The sequence below is a fragment of the Tetrahymena thermophila genome (assembly GCF_000189635.1).
Source record: "Tetrahymena thermophila SB210 genomic scaffold scf_8254803, whole genome shotgun sequence".
In the NCBI taxonomy this organism is placed as follows: domain Eukaryota; phylum Ciliophora; class Oligohymenophorea; order Hymenostomatida; family Tetrahymenidae; genus Tetrahymena; species Tetrahymena thermophila.
In genome coordinates this window covers 107,664-128,264 of record NW_002476559.1, presented here as the reverse complement: position 1 = coordinate 128,264, position 20,601 = coordinate 107,664, and the positions used below count along the sequence as shown (strand labels likewise).

The window sequence follows — 20,601 nt, the reverse complement described above, 5'->3', positions numbered from 1 at the left end:
TTGCTGAAACCAAATTAAATAAATAAATAAAAAAATAATTAGTTCCTAAATACTTACTTTTAAATATAAATTATATTGAATGATATCAAATCCATCTATTTAAATGTTAAATAAACATACAAAAAAACTTTAAGTTAGTTAATTAGCTAGTAAGTTAGCATCATACTATCTAATAATACTTCCGTAAGAAAGAATTTAGTAGGATTATTAAATTCCTATTTTGCTTTGTAACCAAATTTATTTTATTCACGTTTAGCCAAAAAACAAATAAAAAATTATATACTATCTATTTCTATAAAGCACTATATACACTTATATAAATATAAATAAAATATAAATTCAACTTAAAATAAGAGAGAACCAACCAGTAGCTAGTTAGTCAGTCACCTTTTAATTCTACTAATTATTAATATAAAATATTTTTTAATTACAGTACTTATATACTATTAATGTATAATGATGCTTTTACTATATAATTTAATGTAACTAACTCATCACTCACTAATTAACTAACTTTCATTTCAAGATTGCTTCAAATCTCTATAACAATAAAAATAAATTATAAATTTTTAAAAAATAGTTCACAAACATATTTTTATTTGATATTTTTTGGCTATTAAAGTTTATTAGATTTTTTTTAACGTGAATTAACTCTAAATAAATTCGAAAATAATTAATAAATATATTTTTATTTCATAATTCTTAATTATAAAAAAAATATTTATTATTTTTTTAAGGAAAAATTTTTTTCTTTCAGCAAATAAATGATTGAGTATATTTTTATGTTTGAAGTTAGATCTATCTCAACTTAAGATAAGTAACTTTTCTTGAGTAGATAGGTAATTAATTGATTCTTTTTTCTTAAGAAAAACTTAAAAAATGGATTTTTGCTTGCTTTTAAAAATCTTTTGAAAATAAGCTACATTAAAAATTTTAACCTTACTCAATAAATGTGTATTCCTTTTTAAATTATAAACTTAGAGTGTGTAGTTGGAAAGATGCTTGAAATAAAAAGCACTCAAATAATACTAATAATATTTAATAATAAAAAAAGATTTACTTAATTAAGAGAATAGATTATTATTGACCATGAAATTTGTCATTTAAATTAAAAGAACCCACTAATTGCTAAAATATTTAGGTTTTTAATTTAGTTATAATATAAGTTATAGTATGAAAACAAATTTAGACAATGTTTCCTTTTAAAGCATTTAATGTTATCTAAAGCATTTATATTTATTAAGATAACCATTTAGAGTGAAATACCTATTTAATTTACAAAAGGCGAAAAGTAATATATCTTAATTACATAATAAATAAAGCTGAATAAGCTTAAAAAAGCTTTATTTTTTAGTTTTTAGAAAGCTTTAAATTCCCAAAACTTAAAATTTGAAATAAAATGCAATGTATTCATTCTTATAACAATGTCATTTTTTTTCAAAAGAATAAATTTTTTTAAAATTTAAATGTATTTTTAGATTTTTCTTTGATAAATAAATTATGCCTACAAGTGAAAAATAGTTTATTTGTTAGTTGAGAAAAAATGCAAAATTTTTTAATTAAAAAAATTTAAATAAGAAAAAATTATAAATTTATTGTTTTTTGAGTATAAATAAATTTAAATTTATTTAAAAAAAGAGTAAAATAGTTTATTATAAAATTATAAAAGTCAAAAATTAAAGTTAAAAATCTGCTCAGTTAATATTTTGTTACTTTTAAATTCTTATAATTAAGAATTTGTCTATATCATTTGTGATTTTAGTATACATTTTAAATTTTAAATTATAAGAATTAATTAGAATTAATAGAAATTATACAATGTTTCTTTATAATTGAGGATTTTAAATTAATAGTTTCTTTTTTTACTCGTGAGTTTTAATATTTATGAAATTAAAATAAGCAATTTAAAATGTAGATTATTTATTTAATGCTACATAATTATTTTTCATTTGAATTGTTTAAGTTTATTTTCTAATAAATAAATCAGACATACCCTACCTAATGTATTATCTGATATGAGTAATTTATTGAACAAAAAAAATATAAAAAATAAATATTTTTTTTCTTATCAGATTATTCTAATAGATAATTAGATAGAGAGATTGGTTGATCGTATTTTTTGTATCTTAAAAATGAAAACAATAAAATGTAAGTAAAATTGCTTTAGTAAAAATTATATGGAAATAGTTGAAGTTAATTATAAAAATATTGATTAATTATTAGATTTATTTTTTTTTGCTCTTCACTATTTTATAGATAAATCCCAAAACACAATTTAAATAGATAAATTAGATATCATCTCACTGCTTTTGCAGAATTTAATTCTAAGTGAATAAATTTATCAAATTAAATAATAGTCACAAATTAAAAATACAAAATGTCATAGAAACTATTAAATAATTAAAAGTAAGAGGAAGAATATAAGGGAGAGCCATTAAATCCCAATATTGCTTATGGACCTCTTGAAGACAGAGGTTGCAGAGATATATTTTTCTTTATATTGTTTGTTCTTTTCTGGGTAGGTTTATTCATCATTGCAGGAGTAGCTGTAAAGAATGGAGATCCCAGAAGATTAGCAACTCCTTTCGACTCTAGTGGTACCACTATTTTAAACTCATAAATATTATGAATTATTTTATTAAGTTTATTTTATTTCTTATAGGAAATTAATGTGGATATTCCAGCGCTTCAGATTATCCTTATATGTTCTTCAGTAAGGAAGGATCAAATTCTATATCTAATCAAATTTATGCTTGCATTAAATCGTGCCCAAAATAAGGAACAGTATCAGTTGAGTGTTTAACAAATCAAGTAGTAAAGAATTGCGATTAGTTGTAAATCTATCCTTCTACCTCATGTAATTTAAAGAATATTATTTTATTTATCATTTTTCATTATTTATTTGAGAAAAGTAAACATTTTATTTATTAATATTTAATAGTTGTTACTGTTTGCATTCCTACTGATAGCGAATTACAGAAGTCTATTAAAAGCTAAGTCGATATAGGCTCTCTTGAAGAATGGATGAGTGATATTAGAACAACTTGGCCTGTTTCTCTAGGTGTAGCATTTATCGCCTTTGGTGTTTCGTAAATAAGCAATAGATACATACATTTTTGCATTCATTTTTAGATTATTTTTCTTCTTTAGTTTGATAAATTTCTTGTCTCTAATTAACTAGAAAAATAAAAGAGATATCTCATTAGAATCTCAATATTCTATTCACTTATTTATCATATTTATTTTCTTTATTAGATTCATATTCTTGATATTGATGAGAACATGTGCTGGATTCATTACATGGTCTATGATAGCTGGCTACTTTATCCTTTTGATTACTTTAGGATGTCTTTGTTTGTACAAATCCTACAACAAAAGTTACGAAAATGTTCCTAGCGAATTCTAAAATTAACAAGCTCTTGAGGCTCTTGGATATTGTCTTTTGGTATTAGCAGCTATTTCACTTTTGCTTTTCATATGTTTCTTCAATAAAATTAAAAGAGCTGTTGCAATAATGAAAGCTGCCTCAGACTTTACTAGAGATGTAACTAAAATAATATTTTTATTTCATCCTCATTTTTATCTTTATCAAAAATGAAATTGATAGGTATGGCAATCATTTATTGTTCCTGTAATCATGTTTGTCTTGATTTGCGGCTTTTTCGTTTTCTGGATTATTATTTCTTTATACATTTACTCATCTGGTTAAATCAAATAACAATCAAACTCTCCCTTTGGATCAGTTGAATGGGATGTAGGAGTTAAAAGAACACTTGTTTATTACCTTTTCGGACTTTTTTGGAATGTTGAATTCTTTATTGGTATGAGCCAACTTATCATTGCAAGTTGTGCAGCTTTTTGGTATTTCTCTCATAGACCTAATGCTTAGTTACATAATCCTGTTTCAAAGTCTATTGTTAGAGCCTTCACTTTACATATTGGTAAACAATTTTAAATATAAAAATTAATAAAAATGATCAAATTATGAAGATTTTATTGAATGGGTGATTGATTGTTTGTTTTTTAATGATTATTACAAATAAGTTAAATTAAAAATTGAATTTATTTAATATAAATTAATAGGGTCTGTCTGTTTAGGAAGTATGGTTTTAAGTATAGTAATGTTGATTAGATTTTTGGTTGAGCTTTTCTATAATTAGGCTAAGAAAAATTTAAATAATAACCCTGCTGCTAATTGCTGTATCAAATGCTGTTTATGCTGCTTAAAATGCTTCGAAAACTTTATAAGATTTATCAATACAAATGCTTATATTATGATTGGTTTAGCAGGTAATAGTTTTTGCACATCAGCAAAAGATGCATTCTTCCTTATTTCAAGAAATGCTGCATAGTTCAGTATCACTTAAGGTATTATTTTATTTTTTGCTTTTCATAAACTCATATTTTTTTTTAAATAAAAAGGTATTGGTAGAATTTTTGTCTTCTTTGGTAAATTCTTTATTACTTTCTTTTCTGCAATGATGGGATATTTGATTATAACAAATATGACAACTTACAGTGAAAAAATTTACTCAGCTGGTGTCCCAACTTTCGTAAATGATTTAATAACATGTTTTTATTAAAATTCTAATTTATATTATTTAATTGAACAGCTTTTTGTCGTTATTGCCTTCTGCATTTCTTCAGTTTTTATGAGTATCTACGGTATGGCTGCAGATACCCTTTTAATGTGCCTTTGCTCTGATAAAGAAATTAATAGAGGAAGACCTCAATCATGTCCTTAGACTTTACAAGAATTTGAAAACGAATACATGAGTTGAATTTAATTATTAATTTATTAAAAATTAAAAAAAATTATAAATTACTCAAATAAATTTCCTATTAGTATTTTATTATTATAAATAAAAAAATAAATTAAGTAATTGTTTTAAACTATAATAATTTCTATTTTCATCTACATTAATTGGTATTCTAGTAAAGCATAGAATTAATTAACTAAAATAGAGATATTAATTATTTTAATTTATTTTTGGAATATTTTATTTTAATGAATTAAAATTATTAGAATTTTATTATTAATAAATTCTTTTGAATCCATTTAAAAAGCAAATTTGTTCGTACATATTTCCAATTTTATAAAATGAAACATAAACTTTACATTATATTTTATTTAGGATTAACACGTAAAGATTAGATTGCAACAACGATTATTTATTTAACAAAAATAAATTCTTAAAATTAATATTTAAATATAAAATTTAAGCATTTTTTTTTATTTAAAACTGAAATAAAACTTTTGGATTGAAAAATAAAAGTTCTGAAATAAATTTTATCAAAATTAACAATAATTTTACCACATCTAAATTAAATTAAGTTTAAAAGTATTTATTCTAGCGATTATATCAATTTAATATATGAATGGATCTTGTTTATTTATCATTAAATATTTATTATATTTCATTTTGATATTGGTTTAAGATTAGCAAAGAGAAAATAAAGAAAATAATATAATAACTTTATTTAACTTCCTCTTAGTTTTTGTATGAAGTTCTCTGTTGTATTTTTTTGTATTGTATAAAAAACAAAAAAAATTATTTATAATACTAATAAAGCCATAAATAAATAAATATGCATGAAAATAGAAATTATAATTTATCATTATATATTTTATCCTTTTTTATCAAATTTTATAATGAAATGGCTTAAATTAAATGTAAAAAACATTTTTTTTAATGAGTTTTTCAAATAAAAAACTTCAATATTTTGTTAAACCTTTAAAAAGGTATTTATCTATCTATCTATCAATCATTTGATTTTGTCTAAATCCTTTCCAGGTCCTTGAAGAATGTAAATACTAGGAAGATTTATTTAATATATTTTATCGAGCATAGCTATTGACCCATATACAGGAGAAGAGTTTGAGTTTACATTTAGTTGATTTTCTTTATTAATAAAATACATAAATATGAAAAATAGATTATAATATCTGTTTACCTCTTGATTTTTGAGGGACTATAAAGTGCTCTTTCTGCATATTAAATTAATAATCTGTTACCGTTTTTCCAGTACAATTAATTGCTTCTTTTTGCATAGAAATAAGAGAGAGAATATTTGCTAATTCAATTGTTTAGTCACCTGTTAATGGGTTATCTCCTAATTATTCCACCTCTATTATCAAATTTTTTATTTTTTTGACAAAGTCTGGCACAGGAAACTCTTTAGGCAAGTTAAATTTCTTTTAAATTATGCTTGATTTATTCAAATTTAATGCTGATTAATTAAGCAATCCAAAAGCTCCTCCTTTTGAATCAACAAAATCCCTCCTTTTCGACCATAAAAATTGGCTATTTGAATTGTAAGAGTTGCTATTGGATTTGATTTGATCTCTACTTAAATTTGAAATATATGAGTTATTTGCTGTGCTCCCAACAAGTAAATTTTATTAAGAACTGTTATGAGACAAAGACTTTTACTGGTATAACTTAGCATCTTATTTATATTTTTAATTGATTAATGACAATTCTTGCTTATTTTTTTCAGCATCCGCAGCTTTTGAGTTAAATTTTATTGGATTAATCACTCTTTTTAGCTAAAAAATTTAATTCATGCGATCAAAATTAAAAACCCTTTTTTATTAGCTTTATTAAGGATCATTTTCATATTATTTTTTATAAATTTCAAACTTCTAATTTTAGATATCACTATTATTTTGATTCAATCCATATATTTCTATACTATTGTTTTACTATTGTTGCTGTTAAAGTTATTATTATTGTTGTTATTGTTGGTGTTGATGATGATGATAGCTTGCTTTATGAGAAATGACAGTTGTTTCATCTTTGTCATTATTGGCTGTATTTTAATTTTCTTCTTACTAAGTTTTATTAGTTTTTTTATGAAAGTCTTAAGGATTTTCATCAGCTTCTTTGTTTTTTATGTTTGAGTTATATTTAGAATTTTAAGATTGCTATTTAGGGATTTTAGATAAAAAATATTCTTAAAAAGGATTATCTTCATTATCAACATCAATAAAGTGTTTTTTATTCTTTGTACTTTTATTTGAAGTGGATGGTTTATTTGATTTTTAAGGGCTTTCTTTCTATTTGAAAATTTCTGGTAAAATTCTTTAATATTGAGTTTATTATTTTGTATTTTCAATTGTTTAGTTATTAGTGATGCCAAAGCTATTTTCTTAATCCTCATCCTATTTTCTCTTTAAGTAGTCTATGTAGTCTTCTATTAAATATCTTTATATTCTTTACTAACTTTCTCCTCTGGCTTTTTTCAGTTCTTAAGTTAAAAGATTTAGAGATGTAATCCTTTAAACTAATAGATTCTCTTCAATCCTAAAATTAAATAGAATATTTTTTAATATTAATAAAGGATATTAATGCACTCATCTTTCTTATTTTTATTTTAGTTAGCTGTATAGTTTGTAGTTTAACTCAATATATCAAAATTATATGATTTCTAATAAATTATTCAAAAAAAATTAATAGTTACAGCTTCGGAAGTGTCTTTAAGTCTTTTTTGACATTCTTTTCATAAAAGGTAACCTTCTATTAAACTTCTTTGGTTGATTGCTTCATAGAACATCCACTGCACTCTTCAAGTAGATTTGTTTTAAAATCTTCCTCTTCTTCTTCAAATTATTCATCTATTTATCTTTGAATAATGCATACATAAAATATATATCTGAACAAGACTAATAATAATTCTAAATTACATTTATTGCTTCTAGCTTTGAAGAATCTCTTCCTTTTAAATAACTTCATTAAGAGAATAATTCAATCTTTTTTTGAAAGCCCTCTTAATTTTCTAATTTAAATTTATAAATGAATAATAAAGACGGCTGTATTTTCAAAATTTAAACTCTACTTATTTTGTATCATCAATTTGCTATTCTTGCTAGTTTGAAAAAGAGTTTTCTAAACTGGCTGAATTAGAATCCTCGTTAGATAATTCTTGTGTTTACCAAGGAAGATTTATAATTTTAGTAGCTCCATAAACTCTTTGATGTTTTTGCTTAACAAACTCTTACTTTTAAGATTTGCAAAACGAAATGTATTAGTAAATGTTTATATAGAATTTAAATAGTAGAAATAATTAATTTGCAAGATGATGATGATAAGGTGTAATAATATTTACTTGCTAATTTAGCATTGGCTGTAGCATTTTTCTTGCATAAGCTTTTAAATTGCAATAATTATACTTGATTTCTACATCTTAAAAGAGTTTATTTATATTTTCACATCTTTTCTAAAGCTTTTTTGCCTTTTTGACCTAGCTCTTCATTAGTATTTATGTGTGAAATAATTATTTTTGTTTAATGTGTGAATACAAAAATTAATTAAAAATTTAATTAAATTCCTTCTTTTATTAATTCTACTTACCACAAATTAATAAAAAGAAAATATCAGAGAAGCAACTAAATAGAAAAATAAAATAAAAACATCATTTAATTTCATCATTAATTAATACTTTAATTTAATTTAAAAAAATCATATATTTTTATTTACTAAAAAATGGCAACATTTAAAAGAAATTTGTTTGATAGTTGTAATTATTCTTTTGATTTTCATTTATTTACTAGTTCTAACAATCCTATTTTTATATGATTTTAATGGTCTAAAATTTTATAAACTTTTCTATTAATAGCTTTTTCATTTTAAATTGGTTATATTCTTTTTTTAAAAAGTTAAGTAGCATAAATCGAATATTTACTTGAATAATAACATTTATTTAATTTAAATAAGTTCATTATGCATTTTTTTGGATAATTTAAAAAAAGTTATTGCTTTACTTGAATTAAATTTATAATGATGCTTGAAATAAAACTAGAATAAACTATTTAGTTTGAGATAGATAGATAGATATTTTTCAGCGATGAAAAATAATGTATAAAAATAGAAAATTCATAAATTAGAAAAAAGCTATTAAAAACAAATTGATGAAATTATAAAAAAGTAAATATTAAAATAAATCTAAAGGTAACTTGAATAAATTAGATATTTCTTATGAAGGCAATATAAATTGTTACTCTACATCAAATATTAAATATGCATATAAAAAAATTACTTACAAATAAACAAATGTTACTAATGCTTCATTATGTAATTAGATTAGTGTGTATTATTTAATAATTAAATAAGTAAATTAATAATCAAACAAATCTTCAATGTAGAATAGACAGATAGATGGATACATACATATATATATATAAATACATAGAAAGAAAGTGAGAAAATACTTTCTTATATTATTTTAAAAATATAAGCTGTTACTCGAACAAATTAATTGATTTGGTTTTGTGTATTTTTTTACAAATAACTAATCTTCACTTTTTGTTTTTATTGTGTCATTTATACATTTATTTTTATTTATTTTTTTAACAAGCTTAGCTACTCACTCATCCTTTGATTCATTCATTAATTTTCATTTTATGTTGATGAAGTATCAAAAATGTATGTTTCAGTGTCGATTAAGCTATTATTTAATATATAATTAGCATTAACTCTGTCATTATTTTTAGCTTAGAGAATAGCTGCTTCTATTGTTGAGCATATTCCTGCCTAAAAATGTCTATTAGCTACTCTCTAGTCCGCCTCATCCTAATTACATTTAATAAAAATCTTCATGTCAAACAGATTTATTAAATCCCATTCTTTCATGAACAAATAAAGTCCCTCAACGATAACTACTTTCATATTTTTAGTAATTTTTATGTCATTTTCTATTGGGTCTTTGACTGCGTGATCAAAAGACGGAAAATGCCCTTCTCTTTCTTATTTTAATCTCATAAGATCATTTTTAAACTTAATTTAATTGAATGTATCTGGAGCTCCTCTTCTTGCAAGCTGCTCAGGACTGAGTTCTTTTAAATACAAATGATACCCGTCCATTGGAACAATCTAACAAACATTAGAGCCTATTTAATTTACTATTTTTTAAGTAAGAGTACTCTTACCACCTCCAGGAATACCTGCTATTCCAATAAAAAATTACTTTTCAGGGTCTGTAGAATTTTATTCTTAAAACTCTTTGTACTTGTTCAAAATTGTTGATATTATTTTTTAAGTCTGATCTGCCATGAAAAAGAAAAATTAGTGGAGATTTAAAACAGCTTAAAAATTGAAGTATAATCAATATAAAAATGCAAGTTTTAACAAATATTTATTAAATTTATTTTGATTGTAAAAAGGTTTTTATAGAAGGTCTTGCAAATAGTAAGTCAAATATTTAGTTTTTTCAAGGCTATTTGAATCAAAATTTATCGATTTAGTTTGAAATTTAGTTTTTTTAAGACTATCATTTCAAATCAATAAATGCAGTTGAATGCTGAACTGCTTAAGCTTTATTTAAATAAATTACTCGAATAAAAATTTGCATTATAACTAACTAACCAAGTAAAATCTAATGACATCCTTAAATACTAAAATAAAAAAGAAAATTTTAATTAGCTAATAATTGTAAAAGAAATTGATTTCTCCATGAGCAAGAAAGAGTAATCTAAATAATTTTGAAAGGCAAAAAACAAATTAACTTTTTCTTATTGTTTCTTATTAATTTCTAATCAAAATTATAAAGAGTCTAAATCACTTCTCAATTTAGTTAATTAAATTGAATTTAAAGTAAACTCCTTGCACATCCTTTCTTTTTACTTCGTTCTGATTAAAACTGCTTTAAAAATTGTATTTTATTTATTTATTTATTTTTCCTTCCTCCCTCCACATTTCAAAATCAGGATTTTATTTATTTAATTTATACTTCTTTCAAATAAAGCAAACACATTTTAAACTCAACTTATTTATTGATTTTTTTACAGTAACATTTTTTTTATCAATCGTTAATATTTTCTTTATTAATAAAAGCAATCATTGTTATTTAAAGTAAGAGAAACTATAGAGTATTTATTTATCAAACAAATTAAGTTAAAGTATAAAATAATCGAAGTAAATTATTAAAAAAATTCTACGTTTTTATATAAAATTATGAATTGAAAACACAATAATAATTTACAAAATTAATATTTTTTTTAATTTAAAATAGTTAAAGATACATTCATGTATATTCATTCCCTTGTATTTAATCAAAAATGTATCAGTATATCAAATGATGATTGAGTGCGTTTATTTGTATGTATGTATATTCGTATGAAGTTAGGTATAGAGAAAGGTAGAAAAGTCAATAAGAAAAGAGTAAGTTAGCTTTCAATTAGAATATTAGTCATTATTTATATGATGATTATTATGTATTTTATTTCTTTTTTTATAGTTCGTTCTTTCAATTATAAAATTGTTTAGTTTTTTTTCAATAAAAACTCCGTTTTCTTAGATTAAATCTTTTTATCTAATCAATTATTAAGAAGAATCAAATTTATTCACTAAAATCTATGTTGTTCGAGCTAATTTGATGATAAATAAGTAATTAAGTGAGTTATTAATTAAAAAATTGAGTAAATTAAGATTGTAAAGAGAAGCGAGTTATTATTATATATTTATTATTTATTCAATTAATCATGTTCGTTAGTTATCTTTATTTATTTATTTAGTTTACTTGCTTGATTGGGAGGTAATTAATTTTTAAAAATAATCTTAGCTTATTATTTTTTGTTAACTCTGAATCGATCAATCAATCAAATAAGAGTTAGATGGATATAAAAAATGAGTTAGTTTAAGAAGGGATCTATAAATTTAATTAGTATATTTTTGAGTCTATCTTATAAATATATTTGTTTATTTAGTATTTAAGTTTGCTGTTGATTGATTGATTCACTCTCTCACTCACACGCTCACTCAATTATTCACTATTCTGTTTTGGCTAAGGAAGAAAGTCCAGCTCCTTGAGTCAATAGAACTATTTTTATATTAAGAATAATTAAATTATAAAAAAATGAAGAGAAATATTTAATGTTATTTACATTGTTAGAGTAAAGAAGGATTGGAGAGAAGAAGTTGTTAATGTAAGATTTGATGTGCTGCATTTCCTTGTTGTGATTGTTAATTCATCTATTATTATTATTGCTGTTATTGTTAAGCAGCAAACTGTTATTATAATAATTATTGGATATTTTAATTATTCGATACAGGATTTAAAAGGTTTTATAGTGCAGCGTGTTGCTAAGCTTGAGATGATTGTAATTATTGAGCAGCTGCTGCATTTTAGAACAAGGCGTTTTACTAACCTGATAGGAGTTAAGCTAATTGTTATTACTGCAAGGAACCTCCTTTATCAGAAGCAGCAGCTAATTAATTTTGTAACTAAGGGGTTTGTTATTGTTGTAACAACTAGAGAATAGGGTTTACTCCAGATAAAGCAGCTGCTTAACTAAGAGTTTAATTAGAATTTTGAAGTAAAGAGAAATTCTTAAGTTATTGCTACTATTATTATTGTTATTGATTTTACTGCTATTGTTGTTACTATCTATGTTACTAAAGCTATTGTTATTACTACTATTATTACTATTAAGCAGCATTAATTGTTTATTATTGTTAACCTTGTTATTAAGATTATTATTACGATTACAGAAGTTATTATTATATTTGTTAAAATTGATTTTGATAACCATTAAATTACTGTAGAAGCTCAGGTGTTTATCCTAGAGTGCTAATCTATGTAGCTATTTTGCTCATTTCTAGTTATAATTATGTCGAAATTTATTACAACACTTGTTACTAAATAGCTTGTTATTATTGTAAAGGTTATTGCTATGAAGCTACTTATTGTAGTTAATGAGCAGCATTAAGTGATGCTGCTAATTGAGGGTTCTAAACTTAACCTTATTATTAGCCCTGATATCCTAATTATTGTATTAATGAGCTGATATTTATGTTATTTTTTTGTTATAGTTAAGGGTTTTGAATCAGTTGCTATTATAGATCTTTTTGAAGAAGAAGTTATTGGAGCATTTGCTATTAAAGCTGCTATTGAGTGTTATTCTAAGCACCTACTCCTTAAAGTAATTAAGTCTATTATACAGGATTTTATTATTATGCTTATGCTGGTTTTTATTGTGCTTGTTAAGCAGCTTATAATATGCTTAAAGGATTATTTAAGGAAGCAAATGCTGAACTTGCAGAAACATTAGCACCTTATTAAGCTTAATGAACAGAGGTATTATTTGAGAGCTTTTATGCAGCAAGCAGCTACTACTACTGTTTAGCTAATTATTCTTGAACATTAGAAGGAGTCTATGCAGCCTACTACTATTACTATTATTGCTATGGTTGTTATTATTATTACTGTTAAGCTTATAAAGTAAGATTAAGCATTGGGTTTGTTCCTAAAGCAGCTAAACCAGATTAGTTCTAAACAAGCTGTTAAAGGGTTTAAAGATTTAATTAGCTATTAGGATCTTATGAAATACCACCAAATATTTATTATTAGATGGCATTCTACTGTTGTTTAATTTATTCTTAAATGTTTGATGGATTTAATGAACTGACTTGATTAGATTCGTCATCACCTCCAGAGCCTGAGGAACCATCACTATTGTCATCTGTTTTAACTTTTTTGTGGCCATATTCGAGTTTACTTCCTCCTTATCCTATTTAATAATGATTATTTATATATATTAGTAAAATTTAAAAAATAAAGAAGTTAATTTAATGTTAAATGAATTCTCATTTTTTTGTAAATAAATTAAGTTTATGCAAAATTGATAAGAAGCATATCTAATTACCTATTCTAGGACCAGCTTAATTAGATTTTTGAATGATATTATTATAGCAGCGGATGTATTCATTCTTGATGCCTTCAATATCACTCACAAGTGAATATTTCTCAGGGATAAAGTTTTATTCAAAAATAACATTTACAATAGAGTTATCAAGAGGACCAAGAAGTTCTCCTATCTTTATTAAATTGTAAATAAAATTAACAAAATTTTCTATATATTTTTTATTGAATATTTATAAGATATTATATTAGATCTATTATATTTTTCAATTAAATCAAAATCTTAGTTCATAAAAGATTAATTAACAAAGTTAGTAGGTAGTTAGTTTATATATATCAAATAGTTGAATTAAAAATTCAAACTTATTTTCTTAATTTACTTTGATTTAATGTTTTGAAATAATAAATAGATAGAGATGGAGATTAGCTAACTAAATAGCTAGCTATATTTGTATGGTTAATTAATTTTAAGAAAAAAATTATTTTTACCTTCTTGTTCATGTAGAAATTACTTTGTTAGCTGACATTTAATGCAAGTGTAATATAAGCATTTTAATTGACTTTATCAAAGCTGTTTGTTTATTTCTTGTTTTTAGATGAGCCATTATTCTTTGATTTTCCATAATCTTGCAAAATTTCAAGGGTCTTAATTAAAAAAAAGATTAAAGCATTTAAATAACAAAATAATTATAAATAAATTGTTAATTAATTGATTTATTTATTTATTACTCTTTCTACAATATATTCAGTGCTACTATGCTTGTACTGGTCAGTGTTATAGTACAATTTAACACACTTTGAGAATTTATATGCCAAAAAGAAAGGGTGCTTAACCTAATTAATTATAATAAAAGCAATATTACTTTAAGATAATTATTAAGATATTATTATTATTCTTCTTTTAATGTAACAAACATTCTTCAAATAATCTTTAAGTAAAATTCTTATTTAAAAATACATTTATTAAACCATGGATTGTTTGTATAGATTGTATTTGAACATTATTTTATTATTAATCATGTTTGAAAATTATTTATGCTTTTCTTTACTTTTAATGAAGAATTTGTGATACATTTTAGAAATTTAAAATAAATAATTTATCTAATTTCTAGTTATGAAAAATGTAAAAATTGCTATTTTAAAAAATGTAATTACTTTGTTTCTGATGTTGGGAGCAGTAAAATAGTTGGTAAATCCAGTGATATCATTCTTAATTTCTTCGGAAACCTATTCTTTTTCTGTTTTTTTTCTCTTAACGAGTTACTTGTCAAATATTTCAGGTAAGAATAAGTCATAGAAGCTATTAACCTTAACGTCTTACTTTGTTGTTTGGGTTTCACGAGCTGATTTTCTTGAATCAACGAAAATAGGAGGGGAAATTTTAGCTTCAATTACCTTTGGGTGAGGATCATTTTCATTTTACAAAGTGATGGCGACTACTAAATTAAATTTATTACCCTATTTTATTTAAATAATAAGATGAATAAATTGATTGATGTGTGATAGAAAATTATTAATAGTTCTATAAAAAAAATACGAAAGTTAAAATATCTTAAAATAGAAGAAGATTGTTATATAACCAAAGGAAATAACCCATTTGCAATGAGATTGATGAATAAAAAATAATGATATAATCATAGACATAACCTAATTACAGCTTATCATTTATCATATGAAGCTTTTTTGTACAAGGAATGCTGTAAACAAAAATAATAAAATATATTACTATTATTCTATCGAATAATAATAAAGAAAAGGTTACTTTTGAAAATGAGATAATCATATGAATTATTAATAATTAATTAGTAATATGTCAGTAAATATCAAATATGACTGACAATTCAAAAATTAGAAAAGATAAGTAAATATTTTATTTATTATTCGCAATAAAGTTATTTCTTTATTGATGATGATAGTAATAAACATTTTTTCATTAATTTTTAAATGCATGTAAGCAAGTAAGTTAGTTAGTTGGTGTTGAGTAAATTTACTTAGATTAAAATGATAAAGGTAAAGCTATGAAAATCCTTATGAAATCTTAAAATTGTGTAATTGAAATAGAAAAGTAGACTCAATAAATAGGCTATGATGATTTGATAAATAAAAACTAGTAAATTTAAATCAATCGGTCACTCGCCAAAGAGAGATTTGGTTATGTATTTGTTATTAAAGAAAATCTTGAAAGTGGGGAGGATAAAAAGGATTAAATAGTGAAGAATAAAAGAAATAGAAGTTTAAATTACAATTAAATTAAAGAAATTATAATTGATATACACTTAGGAATATATATACCAATTTTATGTGAATAGATTATATTATTTATGAGCAGCGAGTAAATTATTTATTGTCTTTCTTAACTCAAATCAAAAATTTATAAGAAGAGAGAGGGGAAATAAAAAAATTAAATTTGCTCTCATTCATCAATAATAAGCAAAATTTTTAAAATTTAATTTTCTTTCGCTTGTTTAAATATAATTCTCATTATTAGCGAGAAGCAAATAGATGGGATAGTAGGAGGGATTGAGTATTGAATGGCATGTTAGTTATTGTATCAAAAAATAGAAGAGGGAAAAATAAATTTAAAAAGACCTTTTAAATTATGTTATGGTTATAGTTTTTAAATGCAAGGTGGGAATAGAATGAAATGAAAGGGGAATAATGAATTTATATAGATAATTAGGATTCGAAAGTTATGGGGAGAAATTAGCGTAATAAAGTTTTAGATTTACATCTGCTTTAAATTGAGTAAATTTTAAAAAAAAGAGGTTAGGAAAAGATGAGATTTAATCTTTAAGGAATAAAGGAAATATTAAAGAGTAATTGAATATATCTTTTCTTATTTGAAATTGATTAAATTGCTGTAACTATCTCATTTTTGATTTCAAAAATTTCCCAGCATTATATTTAGAAGTAAGGGATTTCATTACAAACTTATGAATCAAAGAATAAAAGGGGCGGAAAAAAGACAATTAAGAAATAAGAAAAAATTTCTATTTGTTTATTTCTATTTATATTTTAGTTCTCTATTACTCTTCAAAATAAATCTTTATCATAAATAGATTAATAATACAGCTTACAACAACCTTTTCTTTTTTCCTCTAAACTGCTTTAAAATTTAAGATACTCCAAAATATTCAAATCATTTCCAGATATTTTTATGTTCTGTTAAACATAAATTCATTCTATTCACTCTATGTGTTAATTGCTTGTTTTATGGTTATGTTTCCTTCAATTTTCATTTTTAAACTTTCCAAAATTAATTCTTAATTACATCATTGTTGTAAGAAGTTGAGGTGAATTTTATGGCGTTAAAGGTCACTGTTCCACTTTCAAGAGGAATCTTGTCGTTGCCTTTCAAGCCTATGTCAACTATGTGGAAATTCGAAATATCTTTAGTCGCTGCTTTGACTGCATAGATTTACGCAAAAGTATTTTTTGGAGGATTGAAGATCTCATTAGTTTTGGGGTCTATAATCTTTTGTTATACAAATTTTAAAAGTTTTATGTCGAATGCAAGCAAGCACACTTTAGAAAATAAGTAATGTCAACAATCAATGTTGTTTAAAATCAAACGAAAAGTCAGATCAAATATAAAAACATATTAGAAGTATCAGGGTAATAATAACTCTATATACTTACATAGTTTTTTTAAACTATTTTGCTAACTTTTACATGCTACGAAAGAGAAAAAAATTTTAAATGCTTAAAATACCTCTAACTTTACACATAGATTAGGAAGTATCCAACTCTTGTGCCAATTCCAGCCCATATCTTCATCATAAATGAAATTTCTTTCCATCCATATTGTCATGTTTGTCTTTGGAGAGGATCCCTATGTTAAAAAAATGAATTTTTAATTTTAAAATTGGTTTGAAATAAATATGAAAATGAAGTTCAAATTTTTCATTAATTTGAGTTGAAATACATTTTTGCGAAAATGGTTGACAGCAGATATTTGTAAAATAGTTAAATAAACATCGATTCATTTATTATATATTAGAAATAAAAATCTAGCTTGTCAGTGCAATAATAAAAATATAAAGCAGGTTATTCCCTTTGAAAGCTGAGAGTAATTAATTATTTATTAATATATTTTTGGATTTTCAAAGTTGGATTAATTGGTGGGTAAAAAGTAAAACTTTTCATAAAAACCATCTGTATTTTTTAAATATGTTTGTTTGCTTTATTCTTTAAATGAAAATAAAAAAATTTATTACATCCTATCTTGGACTGCCAAAACCAACACTGGGTTTTAAACTCCAAACTATAGTGCGATCATCAATATTTTGCTTGATATAAAATGTGCAAGGCATCCATTCCCACTTACTTTTATCTATTTAATACAAAGAAATAAAGTCAGGCAATCAATAATACAAATCGTTCTCAGTTGTAAAAAATAAATGGATAAATATTTGATTAGAATGTAATTCTAATCTTGAAGGAAGAAACATTTGAATCTTCTATGATTTTGCTTAATTTTATCATAGAAGATTATTTGTCTCTTCTTCTATTTATTTAGCAAGCTCGCTCCTTCTTTTTATAGATTTTTATAATTAGAAGAGTAAGGCTAGAATAGTCAAAAGAAATAACTAAGATATTAATTAGTTTGTTTTTATGTAGAATCTTAAAATTTGAAAGTACCTGTCTAGGGTTAGTTTATTTAGCTCTATATTTTATTGTAAAAACAAAAAATTATTAATTATAATGTTTAGTAAGATTATATATATGTAATGAAAGTAACTAAGTATAACTAATTTTTTATTTTTTGTGTAAATTATATTACCATTCCAATAGATGATACTACATTGCAGTTGTCTATAGGTTGTGTGCAAACAGTTGCCTTATTGTTATTGGTATTGCCGTTTGCTCCATTTGTAGCTCCATTCTATTATGAGAGGGGATTCAAAGGGTTGCTTCCTATTAGATTTTGGGAAGGTATACTGTTGGCTCCTAGAGGTGGGGAATTTCCATTCAGTTAGACGCCCTAGCCTTGAATATTTTCTGACTTTACTTTTATTTTTTTATCAGCACTATCTTGCTGTAATTGGGTAGGGTTTTACACTTAGCTTTAAGGCGATTATTAAAGCTAGGCTTGTTGAGTAAGAGGAGGGATAATATTTGGGAACCCATTAGGCTTATTGAGCAACTAAGGAACGAGAGAATTAAGAAGTTATTAGTGATTAGCTGTTTGTAAATTAGATTAAAGAGGTTGCTAAGTTTGCTACTATAAATTAAATTGCTCAGTCAAAAGAGCGCGCATTTGCTACTCGCTAATGTTTGGATTTTGCAAGTTTAGAGCTTGGAGAGCTTATTGCTGTTATATTTATAAAAACTATTATTGCTGAGCTGCGGCTGCTGCTGCAAGTGCATGCTATTATTACTACTAGGCTTGGGCTTACTATAGCTATTACTGCTATTATTGTTACTATTATTAATTTTGCTAGTTTTACTATTATTAGGGTAAAAGACTCTACTGAATAAGCTATTAGATAGCTGCATGGTCTAGTTGCATCTGTCCATTCATGGTAGCAGCTATAAGTTGATAATTTTAGGTAAAAAATATGAATTAAGCTTTAATATAACAATGATGAATGAATGAATAGACAGATAGAGTTTTATGAAATATTTGTGTTTATTCATTCAAACTTTAAAAGTAAAAGAAAAATTAATCAAATAAGCAAGTTGAATGTGATTAATAAAGAAAAAAAGCATGAGTAACTCAGAGTAAGCAAAGTTCTTATTTGAAAGAAATATAAAGGAGAAAAGTAAGATTCATTCACATTTTTTAATTAAATGAATGAAATAGCAATTCCTTCAATATATCTTTGACTAAAAATAAGTAACCAATAAACTAACTCAGAAGTAGAATGAAGAAAAGGGTTCATTGCTGTATGTATGAAAGAAGCTAGAAGAAGAAAAAATATCTCTGCTCTCTTATGCATAAATCAGAACACATTCAATTTGCTAAATATACAAACTCTTAAATAATTACCTATTGCGGCTGCGGCGGCAGCGTTTTAACCTAGAAGTTTTTCATCAAGAGACTAGTTTACCTAAGAATGAGTCTGCTCTTGGTTAGGATTTATTGCAGGTGAACTAATTTAGCCAGCAGCAGCTGCAGTGGCAGCTAATACTGCTTGAGCTTAAGCAAGGGTTGTAGGGACTTGCTATTGCTAATTTTGTGCTTGCGATGAAGAGTTCTAACTTAATGTATCAGGTTGCTAAGTAGTAGTAGCTTATGAGGGTGCATGGGTAGAGGCCTAGTTAGCAGAAGGAGAGGGCTCAGCTCCGCCTTCGGAGGGAGCAGTATGTTGGATAACTTGGATCTTTTATGTATATTATGGCTATTTTAATTTTAATAAATATAAGTTAGTGTTAATAAATCTTGAAAAAAGTAAGAGAAGAAATCGAATTAAAAAATTGAAAAGCATGCACATTTATTATTCATATAAATAATATTTTTAATAAGACTATAATCAGCCGTGTAGAGTAAGGTAATAGATGAAGTAATAAATTCGAAAAGTAAAGAGAAAATTTAAGTGTCCACTGGCTGAACTATCAAATAACGAAAAAAAAAAAGTGAAATGAAATAAATGGAAGCTAAATATGTATGTATACCTGAGGTTAAGACACATTCTCGCTGTTAGAAACTCCATTTTACCCTACGTTAAGCTGCCCTGGTTAAGGGATGAATGGCTTGTTTGAGGTAGATTTCATTCTAAAAATAAAGGCGAAATATGATGTTGTTGATTAATCAAAATAATTTGAATTAGTTTGTTTGTTTGCTTTTTTTTTGATTTGGGAGTTTACTGCTTTTTTTTGCTTTCAAAAAAAGGTGAAGGTAAGTGTTTTACTTTTTTTTTGTTTCTTTTTTTCCTCTTTCTTTTCTTTCTCGTTTATATTTTTTTTTAGATTATTTAGTTATATTGGTTAATATGAGTCTTCTTTTTTTCTTGAATTACT

At 24.1% G+C, this 20,601-nt stretch overlaps 4 protein-coding genes across 4 annotated transcripts; 1 reads left to right on the top strand and 3 right to left on the bottom strand. All coding sequences in view use genetic code 6, as the record gives it.

The window, feature by feature from the left end:
- Window positions 1-2,377: 2,377 nt before the first annotated feature.
- TTHERM_00001320 (solute carrier family 44 protein) lies at window positions 2,378-4,781 on the top strand (the record flags this gene model as incomplete). Its single annotated transcript, XM_001008012.3, has 8 exons — window positions 2,378-2,597; window positions 2,663-2,857; window positions 2,942-3,089; window positions 3,256-3,544; window positions 3,608-3,941; window positions 4,084-4,368; window positions 4,423-4,553; window positions 4,614-4,781. The coding sequence occupies 8 exons, from the start codon at window positions 2,378-2,380 to the stop codon at window positions 4,779-4,781; spliced, it is 1,770 nt and encodes a 589-aa protein (XP_001008012.1).
- A 985-nt stretch (window positions 4,782-5,766) lies between these two features.
- On the bottom strand, window positions 5,767-8,316 carry TTHERM_00001310 (hypothetical protein; the record flags this gene model as incomplete). Its single annotated transcript, XM_001008011.2, has 6 exons — window positions 8,110-8,316; window positions 7,840-8,001; window positions 7,688-7,779; window positions 7,465-7,626; window positions 5,956-7,307; window positions 5,767-5,903 (listed from the first exon to the last, which is right to left on the bottom strand). The coding sequence occupies exons 1-6, from the start codon at window positions 8,254-8,256 to the stop codon at window positions 5,767-5,769; spliced, it is 2,052 nt and encodes a 683-aa protein (XP_001008011.2). The 5' UTR covers window positions 8,257-8,316.
- Window positions 8,317-9,386: 1,070 nt separating this feature from the next.
- On the bottom strand, window positions 9,387-10,052 carry TTHERM_00001300 (pantothenate kinase, (phosphoribulokinase/uridine kinase family protein), putative; the record flags this gene model as incomplete). The annotated part of the gene is made up of 1 exon (XM_001008010.1): window positions 9,387-10,052. One exon carries the CDS (start codon window positions 10,050-10,052, stop codon window positions 9,387-9,389), a length of 666 nt encoding a protein of 221 aa, XP_001008010.1.
- A 1,712-nt stretch (window positions 10,053-11,764) lies between these two features.
- Window positions 11,765-20,355, bottom strand: TTHERM_000001243 (zinc finger transcription factor sma protein, putative; the record flags this gene model as incomplete). Its single annotated transcript, XM_012795619.1, has 13 exons — window positions 11,765-11,817; window positions 11,882-13,507; window positions 13,643-13,814; window positions 14,128-14,283; window positions 14,368-14,472; window positions 14,794-15,096; window positions 16,910-17,113; window positions 17,351-17,470; window positions 17,856-17,971; window positions 18,280-18,304; window positions 18,422-19,170; window positions 19,631-19,982; window positions 20,257-20,355. The coding sequence occupies 13 exons, from the start codon at window positions 20,353-20,355 to the stop codon at window positions 11,765-11,767; spliced, it is 4,080 nt and encodes a 1,359-aa protein (XP_012651073.1).
- Between the last annotated feature and the right edge of the window lie 246 nt (window positions 20,356-20,601).